The 17,490-nt window shown below is 40.0% G+C and overlaps 1 protein-coding gene across 3 annotated transcripts in view; it reads right to left on the bottom strand.

Moving 5' to 3' along the window:
• The window catches only part of lrp8 (low density lipoprotein receptor-related protein 8, apolipoprotein e receptor), a 204,416-nt gene that overhangs the window by 31,756 nt on the left and 155,170 nt on the right, over positions 1–17,490 (bottom strand). For all 3 annotated transcript variants that reach the window (XM_077533259.1, XM_077533261.1, XM_077533258.1), the window contains exons 11-13: positions 12,574–12,798; positions 11,207–11,325; positions 8,712–8,851 (exon numbers count right to left, since the gene is read on the bottom strand). In XM_077533259.1, coding sequence (XP_077389385.1) covers positions 8,712–8,851; positions 11,207–11,325; positions 12,574–12,798 — 484 coding nt within the window. The remainder of the gene's footprint in view (positions 1–8,711; positions 8,852–11,206; positions 11,326–12,573; positions 12,799–17,490) is intronic.

The following is a 17,490-nucleotide window of genomic DNA, read 5'->3' as shown; positions in this document are numbered from 1 at the left end:
CATGGCGGCGCTCTGCTGCTAAAATAGAATTAGCTTTATATTTCTAATTAAACCCGAATTTAATGATTAGATAAATTCGATTTTTTTCTTTTCTAAGAAAGATCGGAAATATTATCCAGTGTGGACGACCTCGAACGTTTTATTGACGATTATTTTTATAGCTGCGCGATGGATGATCTGGCGGCTAGTCGGGATAATCCTTCGAAAAAAAAAAGGAAAAATGACTCGTCAACAGACACGGACGATTTAGCAACCGCCGACGTATCGGTGAGTATGCTGGATTCCATAAATAAAAAACTTGACGTCCTCTGTCTTATCCGCGAGGACGTCAAAGAATTAAAGGCAAGTTTGGAATTCGTTAGCCAACAGGTAAGCGATCTCCAATGCGATAACTCCGAGCTACGCTCCTCTCTCGTCGCTGTCACAGCCGAGTTGGAGACGATTAAAAAGGAAAATAAAATGCTAAAGGAAACGGTCTTAGATGTTCAATCCCGTAGTATGCGGGAAAATCTAATATTCTCAGGTATATCCGAAAATTCTCCAGATAATCCAGAGGGTGAGATAAAAAAATTCATGACATCATCGCTAAAGATCCCACAGGAGACGGTAAATAATATCTCTTTTCACCGTGTACACCGGCTCGGAGCTCGTAAGGGCAATAAGCCCCGTCCTATTATTGCTAAGTTCGAACATTTTAAACATAAAGAATTGGTAAAAAGTAAAGGACGGGAGCTCAAAGGGACATCTTTCGGGATGAATGATCAATTCCCAAGAGAGATAAACGAGCGGCGAAAAGTACTGTTTCCTATAATGAAACAAAATAGACAGGAGGGTAAACGGACTTCGATGGTCGTTGATAAATTATATATCGACGGCCAGCTATTCCGAAACCCAACCTCGACCCCTTGGCTGTTCTAACTGACAATTGGTAGAGCCGAGCATTGTGTGATTATTTGACGTATGTATATGTATATGTATATGTATGTGTATGTATATGTGTATATATGTATATATATGTATATGTATATGTATGTATATGTATATGTATGGATAATGGGTTACGAAATAGAATATGAATTTATATTATGCATAGGCTATATAGTAATAATAATAATAATAATATAAAAATATATTCTTAAAAAAAATAAATTAATAATAATAATAATAATCTCGCTTAGGTCACCATTTACTGGTGTATTGTTATGTTGAATCCCCCACAGATTTCCTTCACACTCACTTCCCCCCACGTTTCTTCACTATTATACTTATCTACTTGCTATCTCTCTCTTTATATAAATTATATAAATTGCCTAATTACTCTTTTGCTATCCTACAATATGTTAATATTAATAAGCAGCTTATATAGATGTATACATAAGACTGAGTCTATATTGCTTGTATGCAGAAATTAGTTCTGGTCTCCTGGAATGTGTGTGGCGCTCGCTCCCAGGCAAAAAGAATAAAAATTTTAGACCATCTCTCAAAATTTAAGGCAGATATTTGTCTCCTACAAGAAACCCACTTACAAAAATCAGAAGAAAAATTATTTATAGATAAAAATTTTAGTCAAGTTTACTCTGCCTCCTATAATAGTAGACAAAGAGGTGTCTCTATACTTATACATAAGAATTTATTCTTTACTCTAAATAATATAGTAACAGATTTAGAGGGCCGATATATTATTATCCAGGTAACTATATTTAATAAAGTATATACAATTGGTAATTTATATGCCCCAAATAATGATGACCCTGATTTTTTCCATGAATTTTTTTCTCGGTTACTCGATTTAGCAACAAATTCTACTATTATTATTGGAGGTGATTTTAACACGGTCTTGAACCCGTTAATAGATCGTTCTAATAATACGATATATACAAGGCGATTACGATCCGCTAAAGTAATAGATGAATATATGGAGGATTTTGGCCTCAGCGATGGCTGGAGACTTCAAAACCCAACTAAGAAGGAATTTACTTTCTTCTCTGCTGTGCACCGATCATTCTCAAGAATTGATTTTTTCCTTACAAATAATTCTATTGTTGATAAAACTGCTATAAAAATACATTCTATAATTATAAGTGATCATGCACCAGTCTCCCTCACTCTACAAATTGACTCTACCTTTAAACCTCCCCCGATATGGCGTTTTAACATCTCATTACTGAAAGACGTAGAGTTTGATAAAATTATTAGAAGGGAGTGGGCAGATTTTTTGGAAATAAATGACTCTCCAAATATATCTCCATCTCTTCTCTGGGAAGCAGGGAAAGCGGTAATTAGAGGGAAAATTATATCATATTCAACTTATAAAAAGAAACAGGATCAAAAATTAGAAAAATACCTGGAAGACAAAATTAAACAACTAACTGATGAATATGTATTAAACCCAAATAATCAAATATGGATAGAACTACAGAATATAAAAATACAGTTAGATAACATGTTATCTAAAAAGACAGAGTTTATAATACAACAGTTGAGATATAATAATTTTGAACATAATAATAAATCAGGTAAATTCCTGGCAAATCAACTTCAACGGAATCGGGAAAAATCTCTTATAACGGCTATTAAAGATATAAATGGTGAATGCACACAATCACCAGAAGAAATTAACCATATTTTTTATAACTATTATCGAAATCTATACACAGAAATTAATAGACCTAACCCTGAATATATTGAGGAATTCCTAAACAGCTTAAATATACCTCAGTTATCTATTGAACATAAAGATATTCTTGATACCCCGCTTACTATAGATGAGTTGTATCGTGCTTTAGACAGTATGCCTAATGGCAGAGCACCTGGTCCAGACGGCTTTCCGGCTATATTTTTTAAACATTTCTGGTTAATGTTTGCTCCATTATTTCTAAGAGTAGTAACTGAAATTAAAAGTAAAGGTGATATACGTCAAGATATGAATATAGCAGCAATTAAACTTTTATTAAAGCCAGAAAAAGACCCTACCCTCCCGTCAAGTTACCGACCGATATCACTAATTAATACCGATATTAAAATTATCGCTAAGGCCTTGGCATCTCGATTAGAGACGGTAATCTCGACAATTATTCATAGTGATCAAACAGGTTTTATTAAAGGTCGTCATTCTACTAATAATATTAGGAGACTCTTTAACTTGATTAGTATGTCACAGCGGTATGATAAAAAGGCAGTTGTTATTTCGCTGGATGCAGAAAAAGCATTCGATAAAGTTAACTGGTCCTTCCTCTTTGCTGTCTTAAATAAATTCGGCTTCGGGGAGTCATTCATTCAATGGGTCTCAATATTATATGATTCTCCGAAAGCTACAGTTACTACTAATGGGATTACATCACAGAGTTTTACTTTACAAAGGGGAACAAGACAAGGGTGCCCAATTTCTCCTTTATTATTTGCTATATTTATTGAGCCGCTTGCATTAGCTATACGTCAGGATGGACGGATCCAAGGAATCCACTCCGGGACAATAGAACATAAAATTAATCTATATGCCGATGATATATTACTCTATTTAGAAGAACCTGCTATCTCACTAGGGGAAGCATTTAAATTAATAACTAAATTCTCTCACTTATCAGATTACTCTATTAACTGGACAAAATCAACATTATTACCTATTACAGAAAATTCATGGAATCCTACAAGTCAGGATCCACACTACTCCTTTCCTACAGGTAATTTAAAATACTTAGGTGTTAAAATTTCACCTAAGTTAACTGAATTAACTTCTTTAAATTTTTCACCATTATTGGATAGTATCCGTAGTGACCTGGAGCGCTGGAATAATCTTCCGATCTCTTTAATAGGACGGATAGCTACTATAAAAATGAAAGTTTTACCAAAGATTAATTATTTATTTTCAATGATTCCATTTAAACCTACGTCTAACTGGTTCCAATCGCTGGACTCTGCTATCATAAAATTCTATTGGAATAAAAAAAAAGCCAAAATTAGTCTATCTACTCTTCAGAAAAGTAAATCTAAAGGAGGTTTAGAGGCACCAAACTTTATGTACTATTATTTAGCTAATCAACTACAATATCTTGTGCTATGGACACAACCCAACAGAGATACTAACTGTTGGTTGGAATTGGAGCAGAAGGATTGTAATAATCTTAGACTGTCAGATTTACTCTTTATTACAAAATCAATAAGACGACATAATTGTTTTAAAAACCCAATGATAGCCGCCACCCTGACTGCCTGGTGGAAGGCATTAGAAATTACAAACTCCCAATTGGCGCCCTGTGGGCTCTCTCCCATTTGGCATAACCCCGACTTTCAACTTAATAATCAGTCGTTCCATTTAAGCCTATGGGAGCAGAAAGGAATTACACACCTTCATCATCTTTTCTCAGATAATAAGTTTATATCGTATACAAACTTGGTCCAGAAATATGAAATAAAAAAGGGAAATTTCTTACATTATCTGCAAGTTAAAAATATGGTTAAGAAACAAATCCCAACACTTCAGGATACGCTCCAACTGCCTGTCTTAGCTAAAGATATTATAAAGCTTTCTCCAACAACAATAAAGAAAATATCAAAAATATATAAGTTATTTTTATACACAAATAAAACGTATTTACCGACTTTAAAATGGGAAAAAGACTTGTCTATAGTTCCGGAACCAGACTTTTGGACCCAAATCTGTGAAAATGTATTTAAAATGACCAAACAGACAAATTTGCAACTTATCCAATATAAGATACTTCATAGAACATATATTACACAATATATGATGAAAAAAATGGGACTCTCTGACTCCGACATTTGTCTCCAGTGCTCACAAAACACTGCCGATACTTATCTTCATGCTTTATGGTCATGTACTCCAGTGCTGCATTTCTGGACTAAAATCTTGGAAAAGCTCGCTGATATATTAAACTGTAGGCTTCCTGTATCTCCAAGATTGTGTTTACTAGGTGACTTAACAATAACTGAGCTACCATGTAAACAATCTCAATCTATATTTATAGCCCTTACTATTGCTAAAAAAATAATCCTTGTCAATTGGAAAAATAAACAATCTCTAAATATCGACCACTGGTTAAACTTACTAATAAATTATATCTCAATGGAAAAAATCTCTGCCTTAAATAAAAATCAAGTATCAAGATTTAAACAAATATGGTCTATGTACATAGAATATTTTAATCTCAATTTGGCAATTTAATCCTGCCAAGATTCTGCCTGTTAACGAGAGCCACCACATCGTTACAACTTCTGTTTTCGCTGCTTCTGTATTTGGTATTTTGTATCTGATTGTTTTTATTTTTATATAGTCAGGAACCTAGTTGCTGCTAGTGGGCTCGAGCATACCACACTATACGACACTATACTCAATAACTCCTTAAGATCTATTTCTAGTGGGCACTAAGCATCAACACTTGGTTAATTAGTTTGCTAATTATTATTATTGCTAATTAGTCAACTTTCTTGACGCCGTCCCCTGTGGTCGGGCGGGGGTGGTTCTGCCCCCCCCCGTTGTCTGCTCGGTGGCGGTTGCGTCTTGGCCGCTCCCTGGGCCCCCTGTGGGGTGCGGTGTTGGGGTGCTTCCCCTGGTGCCCGGGGCGGTGCCGTCCCGGCGCGGTCCGCTGCTCCGTGCCCGGCGGCGCGGTTCGGGGTGGGTGGGCCTCCGGTGTGCCCCGTGGTTCCCTCTCCCCTCCCCCTTCCTCCCCCCCATCGCCTCTCCCTCCTCGCCTCCTCCCGCCCATCCTCCTCTGCCTCCCGGTCCCTTTTCCCTTGTCGCCCTCCCTCCTCCCCCCCCCCCCCCCTTCCCTGTCTGCCCTGCGGCCCCTCCCCCTCCCTCTCCCTGGGCCTGGGGCTCCCTCCCCGGCCCGGGCGTCGGGCTCCGGGCGTCGGGCTCCGGGGGCCGGGCGAGGGTTTGGGGCCTGCCCCACTCCGGTATAACTCCTGGCGCCCCGGGCGGGCTCCGGTGGCCGGTGGGCTGTCCGGTAGCCCTGCTGCGCTGGCTGTCCGCCCATTGGGGGCCGGGTGGATGAGGTGGGGGGCGGGTGGGGGTGGGGGTGCTGGGGGGCGGGCGTGCCACCTACACCCGCCGGGTTGGGTGAGGCCCCGCTGGTCGCTCCTCTTACTCACTTCACTAGCTTGCACTATACACTTTGTAAATATACACATAGGGCACACAACACATTTCTTGGTGGGGTGGGGAAGGGTGGAAACACCGTCTTCACCCTTCAACTCCCCTCCAATTTTAATGCACCTCACGTCCAAGGGGAGGGGTGAGTTGGGGCGGGGAGCCATCAGAGGGGATGGACTGCAGTGCCTGGCAGCGCTGTGGTCCCCCCCATTTGTGTCCCTGCCCCACCACTTTGTCCCTCCATTCCCTTTTTTAATGCACCACACATATACATATTCATTTTTTTGGGGGAGATACGGGTGTGTCGGAGAAGGGCAAATTTTTTTCCCTCTGCTCCGACTCACCTGCTCCCAATTTTAATGCACCACACGCACACACTTGTATATACACTGGGTGGGGCCACATTCACGGTGTAAGGGTAGAGCTCGCCAGTCGGCGAGCTGGCGGACTCAGTAACAGGGTTAGGTGTCACTAGTACTCTGGCGTGACGACCGGGGCCTCTCCCCACCGGGCTCGGTGTTCTGGTGTTCCGCCTTCTCCCCTGGTGCTTCCTCCTCTGCTTCCCCCCTCCCGCCGCTGTGCAAATCTCGCGCGGCTGGAGGTGGGGTGGGCACATCTTCCCTCTCTGCGCTGCTGCCCGGTGCCGGTTTCCGGGGGGGGGGTTCTCGCGGGGGGCCGGGTTCGCGGGGGGGGGTGGCGGCCGTCGGGGGGGGGGGCGGCTTGTTTGGGGGGGGGTGGAGGTATGGGTGGGTGGGGGGTTGGGTGCTGGGGGTCGGGGTGTGTTCGGGGGTTTGGGGGTCGGGGGTGGTGGGGCCTGGGTCGTGGTGGATGGCGGGTTTGGGTGGGGTGCGGGGGGGTCGTGGGGGGATGGGGGCTGGGGACCGGTGGGGCGCTGTGGGGGCCCGCTGGGCCTCGTTCTGCGGCCTTGGGCTCGGGGGTGTGGGCCGGGGCTGGGGCGGGGGTGTTCCGGGTGTCTGGGTCGGCTCGCTGACCGGTGTCCGCTCGGGTGGCTTGGGGGTGGCCTTGGTGCTGCCGCGGCCTGGGGATTCCGGGGGGGGGGGCTCGCTTTGCTGGACCGCGGTTGACGGCTTCTTTCTTTGGTGGTGGTCCTTATGCATGCCAGATCCGTCGCACCAGCATCTACTGAAACTCAACAGAAGTACCCTCTCCCTCCCACAGCCCCTTGAATCAGTTGGTGCTGGTGTCTGTGGTTCTCACTTTGCTTTATCTATCCTTCCCTCCTTCCTCTCTTTAGTTTTTCCTCTGGTCACTTGAGATCTTAATTTATTAGAAGTATGAGGTTTCTGGGGTTGGCATAAGACTCTGGTTTTGTAACCACGCAGGAGGGGTCTTGTTGGTGCTGGACTTCACCTTGATGGATTGGATGTACTGGCTTCTATGGATCTCACTCTGCCTTATCGATCCTTCCCTCCTTCCTCTCTTTAGTTTTTCCTCTGGGCTCTTGAGATCTCGCTAAATTTGCTGGAATTTAGAGGCTTCCGGGGTTGGCGTAAGACTTTGATTTTGTAATCATGGGGAAGGCAGGAAGTGTTTGGTCGGTGCTGGATTTCACTTTGATTTACCTTTCTTTTCTCTTTATTTCTTTTTTTTTCTGACCTTTTCTCTGGTCTCCTGACCACTTAAACCTCACGACTCTGGCAAGATTCTGAAGTACCTGGTTAAGGCGAAGGGTAATGGGATATTTATAAGGTTTTAGGTGAATGAATGAGTATAAATTTATACGTATTTGCACGCACGCACACGCACGCACGCGCACGCACGCAAACGCACACACGCAAACGCACGCACGCACGCAAACGCACGCACGCAAACGCACGCACGCAAACGCACGCACACATACACACAAAAAAAAAAAAAAAAAAAAAAAAAAAAAGAGCAATGATGACAAGACGTTGAATCGGTAAGACTACCGAATGAACAATTCTGAGCTCTTAAAAAAAAAAAAAAAAAAAAAAAATGATGCAGCCATATTTGTATTAAACATTTTTTCCACTTTTATGTTAACTCATTCACTCGCGGTGACAAGTATACTTGTCAATTATAATTTTTCAGAGTGGGGATAGATGGGGAAGAATCTGATTATGCTGCACTGTAAATGTCAAACTTGGAAACAACTTTACTGATGCCCAACCACCGGTAGATGACATCATTGCCCCATTTTATACAAAATAAACACAGTTTCAGAGTCCATGGGAGAAATGGCTGTATTTTGGCAAACCTACCTTTTTCTACTGTCAATTATAAAAGAACAGGACGTGGCAAAAACGATTTATTCTATTCTGTCATTTGGTACATTCGGCTTATATATAATTATTGAACGTAATATCGCGTGGGTATTGAAAATGTTTACATTTTCTAAAATGGCTGGTAGTGAAAGAGTTAACAAGAGTATGAAATCTTGTAAATATTTTATAGTACATTTTATTGTACATTTAGAACGGATACAATTTGTGATTAATCGTGAGTTAACTATTGAAGTGTGATTAATTACAATTAAAAATTTTAATCGCCTGACACCCCTCATGGAATCTGTATTTATTTTTTTTACAATTTAATACGTATATTTGTGATTGTCTTGTACCTGAAAAACAGTGAGGGCAAATGGGTGTCCCAAGTGGTGATGGGAGGACAGCAACACTCTGCGGTTGTCTCCATTAAAGTCCACACTGGACAGCAGGTGCAGCTTCGAATCCACCCAGTAGAGACGCCTATTGGACAAGTCTGGACATGGAACAAGGGGGGGAAAATGGAGCGGTTATCCAAGGAGAAAAGGACAAAGCGGAACAGTGAGAAAGGGGAGAGGTCATTCCCAAAGAAAAAAAAAGAGGTTTATGAATGCTGAGGCCAAGTAGCTGCACCATCAATCTTGTGTGACTTGAGAGCTGAGGGCCGTGCGCTGAGAAAACACTGATGTGATCGTAATAATGCAGCTTCACCTCTCTACGAGGGGGGATATACGTGCACTATACAAGCAAACTGATTAGGTCTGCTGCATTTATGTTTACCCTTCACTTTTCAATTTTCAGACCTGTTTACTTTGGGAGCAATTTCTATGTGGACACTGTAGGGCTTTGGTAAACTTGATATTTAAGAGAATTGTTTCTACTTGACAGAATAATCTCAGTGGCTGCACTTGTTCAACAGGATTTAAGAGGCAATTTACGCGCCCATATTTGCCACATACTTCAGGTGACGTAGACAAACATTTTCTCAAACAAAATATTGCTACCACTTGCATTTCTCTGTAACAGTGCAAGGCAGGCAATCAGTACATCAGTTTAAAATGAATGGCTATTATGTTTCTTAAAATTATAATAACAAAAATAAATAAATAAATAAACCTTAATGGAATGGAACATCAATTTGATGTCAGTGGATGCCATTATGGAACATCAATTCTTCTTAAATATCAAAGACATGATCAAAATTCCACAAACATTAAATTCCAAATAAAATTTTGCGGAGGCAGTGACTGGTTAAACGAGTTAGTTTATTAATGAAAATAACATGTTATAATCACTTAAGTGTTACACTAACATTAAAATCAGCAAGGATGAGATGAAAATATTTTCATAATTCTAATTCAATGGTTGTAAATATAAATTAAAGAGATTCTGAATTGTCTTAAATAAGTCAGGTCTGTTATAAATATAAGAAAATACTTTAAAATTCAGGTGAACACTACATTTCAAGAAAACAGTAGGTAATACAAAAAAATGGCCTTTACAATTCTATTTTCTTATACATTTATGGGAAAAAAGACATAATTCACTAGATGATATTGATATTTATGAAATAATCTTTATACAAACTTAATATTTTTCATTTGTAAACAATATCAACATAAATGTGAAAATATTGACTAACTTTAAAAAAAAAATCACTCTATTAATTGTAGATTTTAGTACACAGGGATGGTATAGTGGAGTACTGCCAATCCAAAGATTGTAGGTTTGATCCCAGCTCAGTACCCTCGATCACATACTTCTAAATTGTTGCTGCGTTTATTTATTTATTTCGAGGAAGGTAAAACATTTCAAACACTTTTCAGTTTGGGATGGGCGAGTACCGAAACCAGGTACTTGCGACGGTGGCCCATACTAGTATCGGCCGCCCACTTTACGATCAGGAACTATAAATTAGAAATTAGAAGAATTTAAAATTGTCATTAATTTCATACAATTTTAAGGAGAAATGACATATTGGGATATACTAGTATAAGTTTTTTCTTTAAAATGATCTGCCATTGATTGTTTTTGTGTACTGTATTTTGCATATCAAAAGTACAAGTCATATCATGGTACTGGTATGTGTGACCACTCAAGAAATGAGTACTCATACTGGTATCAGTCTGAAAATAAATGGTACCAAATCACTACTTGTCAATATGATGGACTTCATGACACTGTAAAATTACCATAGCAATATATGTTTAAATTAATATCTAATTGAGAGTATTGAACAAAAGTGAGCATTATTATCATTATCAAGGCAGAATTTTTAACAGACTTACTCTTATTGGCATTTGTGTAAGTGTACCTAATGTTGTGGGTGGGAATGCGCTGGACGTTAACCTGATGTGTTCACCGAGTGTAAAAAAATCTAAACATCTCCCTTCCCCGAGCTGCATAGTACACATCACCAACTCTTCTGTTCTGGTCCGAAAAATAATTACTTTTTATCCGTGACCTTACAATTCCACAGAGTGTGGCAACCTTATGTCTCTGTTTCTCCACAGGCAAGAGCAGCGGCAAAAAATTGGCTGCTGTTGCAAAGGGAGTTGAAAGCGATAATGGGAGGTATCGACAGAACAGAGCGCATGGCTTATTAATTCAACAGCCCATATTTGTCGGCTTGATAGATGAGAGGCAGACACAAAGTGAGCTACAGCAATAACAGTGGCTCAGGGGTTGCAGCGCCGCTATTGTTTTCTTCTCCTGCTTCCACTGAACCCTCTCGTGGTGCTGACAGCACTTCAACTATTTTAACTCTGCTTCCTGAGCTGATTGATTATCATTCCCTGATCCCAATTTTCAAACCTCTCCGATGAGCTTTCCTGTTCACATTTTCTGTTACCTAGAGTTATTCCGTTGGGCCATTCGATATGCTCAGATACTAGAACCTGTCGATCCACTCCATTCATTCCAGCTTTCTCAATCTTGGCCTGATCTCCCCAGTCTGACCAGTACATAAACCTGTGAAAAGAAACAAAAATGCATTCAATATTTGTTTTATGGGAGCTCACCAAATATAGATGGTGTCCCTTGTAAACTTTCATTGTGTACAGAAAGAACCATGATATTCAAAAACATTTTTTAAAGGGGAAGTAGTCCCATTTTTTTAATTTTTTTTTTTGGGGGGGGTGGGGGGGGGGATTCATTCTATGCAGCCCCACGAGTCTAAATATGGTATAATATTGCATTAGTGGAATATGAGTTAAGCAGCTAAATTAAGCCCTTTTTATCCATTTCAGGGGCGGCCATTTTGCCACTTGCTGTTGACTGAAGATGACATCAATGTTGCTCAGGTCACAGGTAACAACCAATCATAGCGCAGCTTCAGAAAAGAGGTGAACTGTGATTGGTCGTTGCCTGAGACCTGAGCAACTGTGATATCATCTTCAGTCGACAGCAAGTAGCAAAATGGCCGCCTCCAGAGATGGATTAAAAACTGCTGGATTTTGCTGCATAACTCATATTCCACAAATGTAACATTAATCAGAATGTCATGTTTAGACTAGTGAGGTCACACATAACATATTACTGTCAAGAAATGTTTAAGGTTGACTTCCACTTTAAGATGGCTTTTCATGCCACGCACAAAATATATCCATATTAGCATTGTTGTTCACTGAACTAACTAACTAACTAACTAACTGACTAACTAACTAACTAATGATATATCCACTAACTCAATAAGTCATGGAGTAAAAGAGTGCCATGTTCAGTTCCATGGAAATGGGGTCGCCGAGGTGGCAAAATAGCAAGTGACCAGCATTGATGCACAATTGTATATCATGAGGACCTTCCCTTTACATTTATGCTTGTAATGAAGAAGTATAAAACTTTCAGGTAAAGAGTAAACTTGAAAGCACTGATTTATTACTTTTATTTGTCTGAATCGATTGCTCCCTTCAGTGAATGTTGCTGTGTGTGCCACTAAGAGAACAGAACTTGTTTTCATTTCATGGTAGTGTAGGGAAAGAGTAAAATCTATTTTTGCAAGCATTTTGTGAAATAGTCAATGCAAGTAAATTGTGGTTATTAAGCGAGAGAATGTAAGTACTTTTGTTTTCAGGTAGTATGAACTAGTATGCTTTCTTCGAATGAATAATTGTAGTACTGTAAAGATAACCCCTTCTCATAAAAAGTGAAATACAGTTCTTACTTATTTCACATCATTTCTCCAGCCCCTTCAATGCACTCCACCTCCACCTTCCTTACCCTTGGTGTGGGTCAACTGCGATAGCCCGTGGCTCGCTCAGCTCTGTGACTATGAGCATTTTTCTCTTGCTGCCATCCCCCGTGGCCACGGAGATGCTCTTGTTGCCAGAGTCGGTCCAGTAGATGTTTTTGTGAACCCAGTCAACAGCCAGACCCTCGGGGGAATGGAGCGCCTCGATGAGCGTGAGCTGCTGCGAAGAGTCATTGGCTTTGTTGATGTAAGCACTGGTGGAAGAGAAATGGAGGTGCTGGTAAGTCTCTAGCAAGTGCGACTGTAATTAACTTGGCGGAAAAAAAAAAAAAAAACAACACACTAAATCCTAAAACTTGACTGGCAAGACTTGTTAAGATGGTCTTTCAGTAGAACATAACTCAGTGTGGGTAACAGATGACAGGGAATGTGTATTCTTTGCAGATAGTGTCAAGGGCACCCAAACCTGACACTTCTATCACAACCTCATTCTACCCACCAAACAGTCGCTCAGAGAGAGAGAATGAATGTGTCTACTTCCATCCGCACCTGACAAATCAACCAGACTCCTCCTCTGTTATTTTCACTCTCCGCTTTGCGTCTTTTCAATTTATTTTAATCTTGCTTCTTGCCTTCTACCTGGTCTACGCCTAATACTTTTGCCTTGCCTTCTCTAGCCTTTCACTCCCGACAAGTCATCAGACAACATGTGTTATTTTCCTCTCCGCGTCTGGGCTATCAAACAAGACAATACAAGACATCCTAGCAAATGCAACATTAACATCTTCTATTTGCAGGCACATCCTCAATGTGCCTGCCTGCAAAGAGAAGAATTAAAAAGCACGCATGTGTGGTTAAATTTAATGGAAATATATATATATATATATATATATATATATATATATATATATATATATATATATATATATATATATATATATATATATATATATATATATATATTAGGGCTGTCAAAATTAAAGCGTTACCTCTGGAGATTAATTTAAATTCATTAAAGCGTTATTTTTTTTTTTAACTCAGTGTGCAACTAGACTTGGAAGAGTCAGTGATGGGAAGATGAAAGATGAATAAACATGGACTATATATAGTTTTACTTTCTGATTTACATGCTTGGTGCTTGTTAGAGAACTCCAAAGTGATTTGCACACTTGACAGAGCCAAATTCAGATAGTCTATTCGCAGGGTTGTGGAATCCAGGTCCCGAAAGTAAAAATCCTGCCACATAGTGGCTTTAGCCACAGGTGCATCTACTTAACTGGCAGGTAAACGAATTCATCGAAGCACCTGTGACTAAAGTCAAACTGTTTCAGGGTTTGTTATCTCAGGACCTGAATTCCCCAACACTGCTTATTAGTTGTATGCCTTTGGCGTATCTTCTCTGAGCACAATTCCCTGCTCGAGTTACCTCTACGGGGCCACACCAATGCTCATGAGCAGAACTAAACCTGTAAGCGAGAAGTTCTGAGAATTGGTTGAGTCCATTTTGACTTTACAAAAGTAAATATCTGTTATAAGCTTTGAAGGAAAAAGTAGAAGCAGAAGTAGAAAATTAATAGCGATTAATCGTGATTAATTACCGAAAAATGTGTGATTAGTTAGTTAAAATATTTTAATCGTTTGACAGTACTAATGTGTATATATATATATATATATATATATATATATATATATAATGCTCGAGCAGAAAAGGTAAGAGACAGGTGGAATATATGTTTTGAGGAAGACGCAAGTTTAATGTGACTTGGCGCTTTGTGTATGAATAAAATGAGCATGAACAGACCCTCATCATGGAAAATACAAGAAGTCTCAGTGACTTTTAGCGGTATGTTATTTTTAACCAGCCCTGTTAGTTACTACCGTATTGCTGCTGTGTTACTGCCGCATCAGACACTGTTTGGAAAGGAAAGCTAAGGTATATTATTAAACCTTTGAAAACTCTTTCTGTGTACCGTCGTTCTTTGTAAATATCTCATGTTTCAATGTGGACATATCCGGCTTATAGTCAGGTGCGGCTTATGTATGGACAAAATGCTTTTTCCTTTAGAAATGTACTGAGTGCGGCTTATAATCAGGTGCATTACTGGTACTAAACAGGTCTGTATCTTTGTCAATTTCCAATGGTCTGCTGATGCATAAACAGTCTGACCTCACTCTTTAGCACACCAAAAAAAAAAAAAAAAGTAGGTTAATCTAACGTTATAAACAAAGCTTTTTTTATTTTATTTTTTATTTTTTTTATGTTTTAGATTCTAAGTAATATAAACCAGATAGCGCTTACATTAATGAATCACGTTTTTGCCCTTATTTTCATTGCTGCTTCATTTTGGCTATTGTGTATTTTAAGTGTGTGCCACTGTGTGGTGTGGAACCATGCACGTGCATGCGTGCAAGTATATGTGTGAGAAGCCGGGTGAAAGTAATGGGAAGGGCCTCTAAGCGTCGCAAATGAACCATATGGTCTTCCTCTAATTTTACTGCCTCAATAATCATGATCATTATTCATAGGCATGCACACAGGAACGCTCAGGCACACGCACACACAGACAACAGAGTACAGTAAAAATACTCATTTGCAAGTGTGTGCGTGTGTGTGAAGGACAAACAGCTCCACCTTGACGTGTCATTAGGTGACAAAATCCCCCAGGTGTGAGTACACACACCAAAGCATACCGGTACACGCAGGTGAAGACAGTCAGTACTCATGGGAGTAGAAATAAATGAACAGCATACAGTATAAATAAAAACAGCATTGACACTGTTAAGGTTGCCAAACAGAGAGCAACGTGACCAAATGCACCTGACTTTGTCGTACAGTGTAACTAGTTTACATGATTGTGAAGGTGAAAGGCAATGTGACATCGCATATGTAATAGCCGATTATATAAGTTAAGGCACGGGGCTTCGTTCTGCTGATTTTTTGCTGTGATTGAGGGAAAAAAAACAAAAAAAAACCTTGATACGATAGGGGCAAGTGCAGTCAGTCACAACAAGCAGCAGCTTGGCATGATGAACAAATATTAAAAATAGCGGCTTCAAGATGTTTAATGCCAATTCCACTTAAAGTTTACTGTCAAACTACACATAAAACAAAAGATTTATAGATGGTGTATTTAAAACAATCACTGAATTTTGCTTTGACATTATGTAGTTAGAATCATGCCTACGTACACAAAACGTGATCTATGTACACAAAACCTGATCTACGTACACAAAGAACAAAAAATGTTTTGTGTACGTAAAAAGCAATTCTAGAACTACAAATACAACTCACGTGACTTTTGGCAGTGATATTCTGCCGAGCAGTTCTATGTGCTTAAAACCCAAGATCCACACGCGCAAAGCCAGTAAATTTTACATCAGGGGGCCTTGTCGAGTCAGCGCCGTATTGAGAGAGTGTTTGGCCAACTCGTTGAAGAACTACTACGCTGTGATTGCTGGTCACATAACATATGGACGCCTTGTCGTTACCATGGTGCTGGTACAATTGCCGTTTCCAGAGCCATGTGTGTTTCTATTGTTGTTATCACTTACATATTGCAATTATGCCGTGTTGCTCAGCATGGCGTTGTTCACAATTACGACCAGGCATTGGCGTTATGATGCAGGATTAGATTTAGGGTTAAATAAAGTAAGTAAAATACCACAATTTGATGTAGGTGAGACTGGACTCTTCAGCTTTCTACCTCATCAAATGAGCGGTGTGCCCTGTTGCATTTTTTTTTTTTTTTTTTAAGAATTTAGAATAATGAAGTGTTTGTGATTGTGAATGCCATGGGTCTGGAAACGCCTATTGCAATACATTACGTAATCGCAGCACCATGGTAACGACAAGGCGTCCATATGTCATGTGACCAGCAGTTGACCAATCACAGTGTAGTAGTTCTTCAACGAGTTGGCTGAACGCTCTCTCAATACGGCGCAAATTTAACAGCGCCCCCTGCTGTAAAGTTTACTGGCTTTGCGCGTGTGGATCATGGCTTTTCTGCACGTAGAACTGCTCGGCAGAATATCACTGCCAAAAGTCACGTGACTTGTATCCGTAGTTGTAGAATTGCTTTTTACGTACACAAAATTTTTTTTTGTTCTTTGTGTACGTAGTTCAAGTTTTGTGGACGTAGATCAGGTTTTGTATACGTAGAACACAGGTTTTGTGTACGTAGAACACAGGTTTTGTGTATGTAGAACACACATTTTGTGTATGTAGAACACACATTTTGTGTATGTAGATCAGGTTTTGTGTACGTAGATCAGGTTTTGTGTATGTAGAACACAGGTTTTGTGTCCGTAGATCAGGTTTTGTGTATGTAGAACACAGGTTTCGTGTACGTAGATCAGGTTTTGTGTACGGAGAACACAGGTTTTGTGTACGTAGATCAGGTTTTGTGTACGTAGATCAGGTTTTGTGTACATTTGTGTACATTTTTTGTGTTTACGGGGTTTTGGCATGATTCTAACTCCATGTGATATCCACTTAATGTTAAATACTATGACATGTTTGTTATGTGGTGGTGTTATAACACTCACAGGAAAAAAAATAAAAAATCATTCCGTCTACATTTCACCTACAAACTGATGAGTACTTCCTACTTCAATAGGTGTGTGAACAGATGCAATGCTGCCGCCTAAAATGGCTCCTACATTGTTGTTTCCTGATAACAAGGAGTCACAATTCTTTCATGTGAACTGTGCGGAGTCACTGACTGTAATTGGTTTGCAAATGTTTGGTTCAGTCGCCTTCAGTTGCATTGCTCGTTGTGACAGCCTTACACATCTCTACAGGAGACCAAAGTGATTTATTTGTTTTGTACTGCTTCTTGGAACAATTATGATGGGATATCAAGTCAAGTCATTTGCAATTTTTTGGCAACCAAGTCCTAAAAACTAGAGTCTTTCTTGTTTCTCATCTCTGTCAATTGGTATTATTT

This window comes from Festucalex cinctus, chromosome 10, assembly GCF_051991245.1.
Source record: "Festucalex cinctus isolate MCC-2025b chromosome 10, RoL_Fcin_1.0, whole genome shotgun sequence".
Classification (NCBI taxonomy): domain Eukaryota; kingdom Metazoa; phylum Chordata; class Actinopteri; order Syngnathiformes; family Syngnathidae; genus Festucalex; species Festucalex cinctus.
The sequence above is the reverse complement of the archived record's forward strand: the minus strand, read 5'-3'. Positions and strand labels throughout refer to the sequence as shown.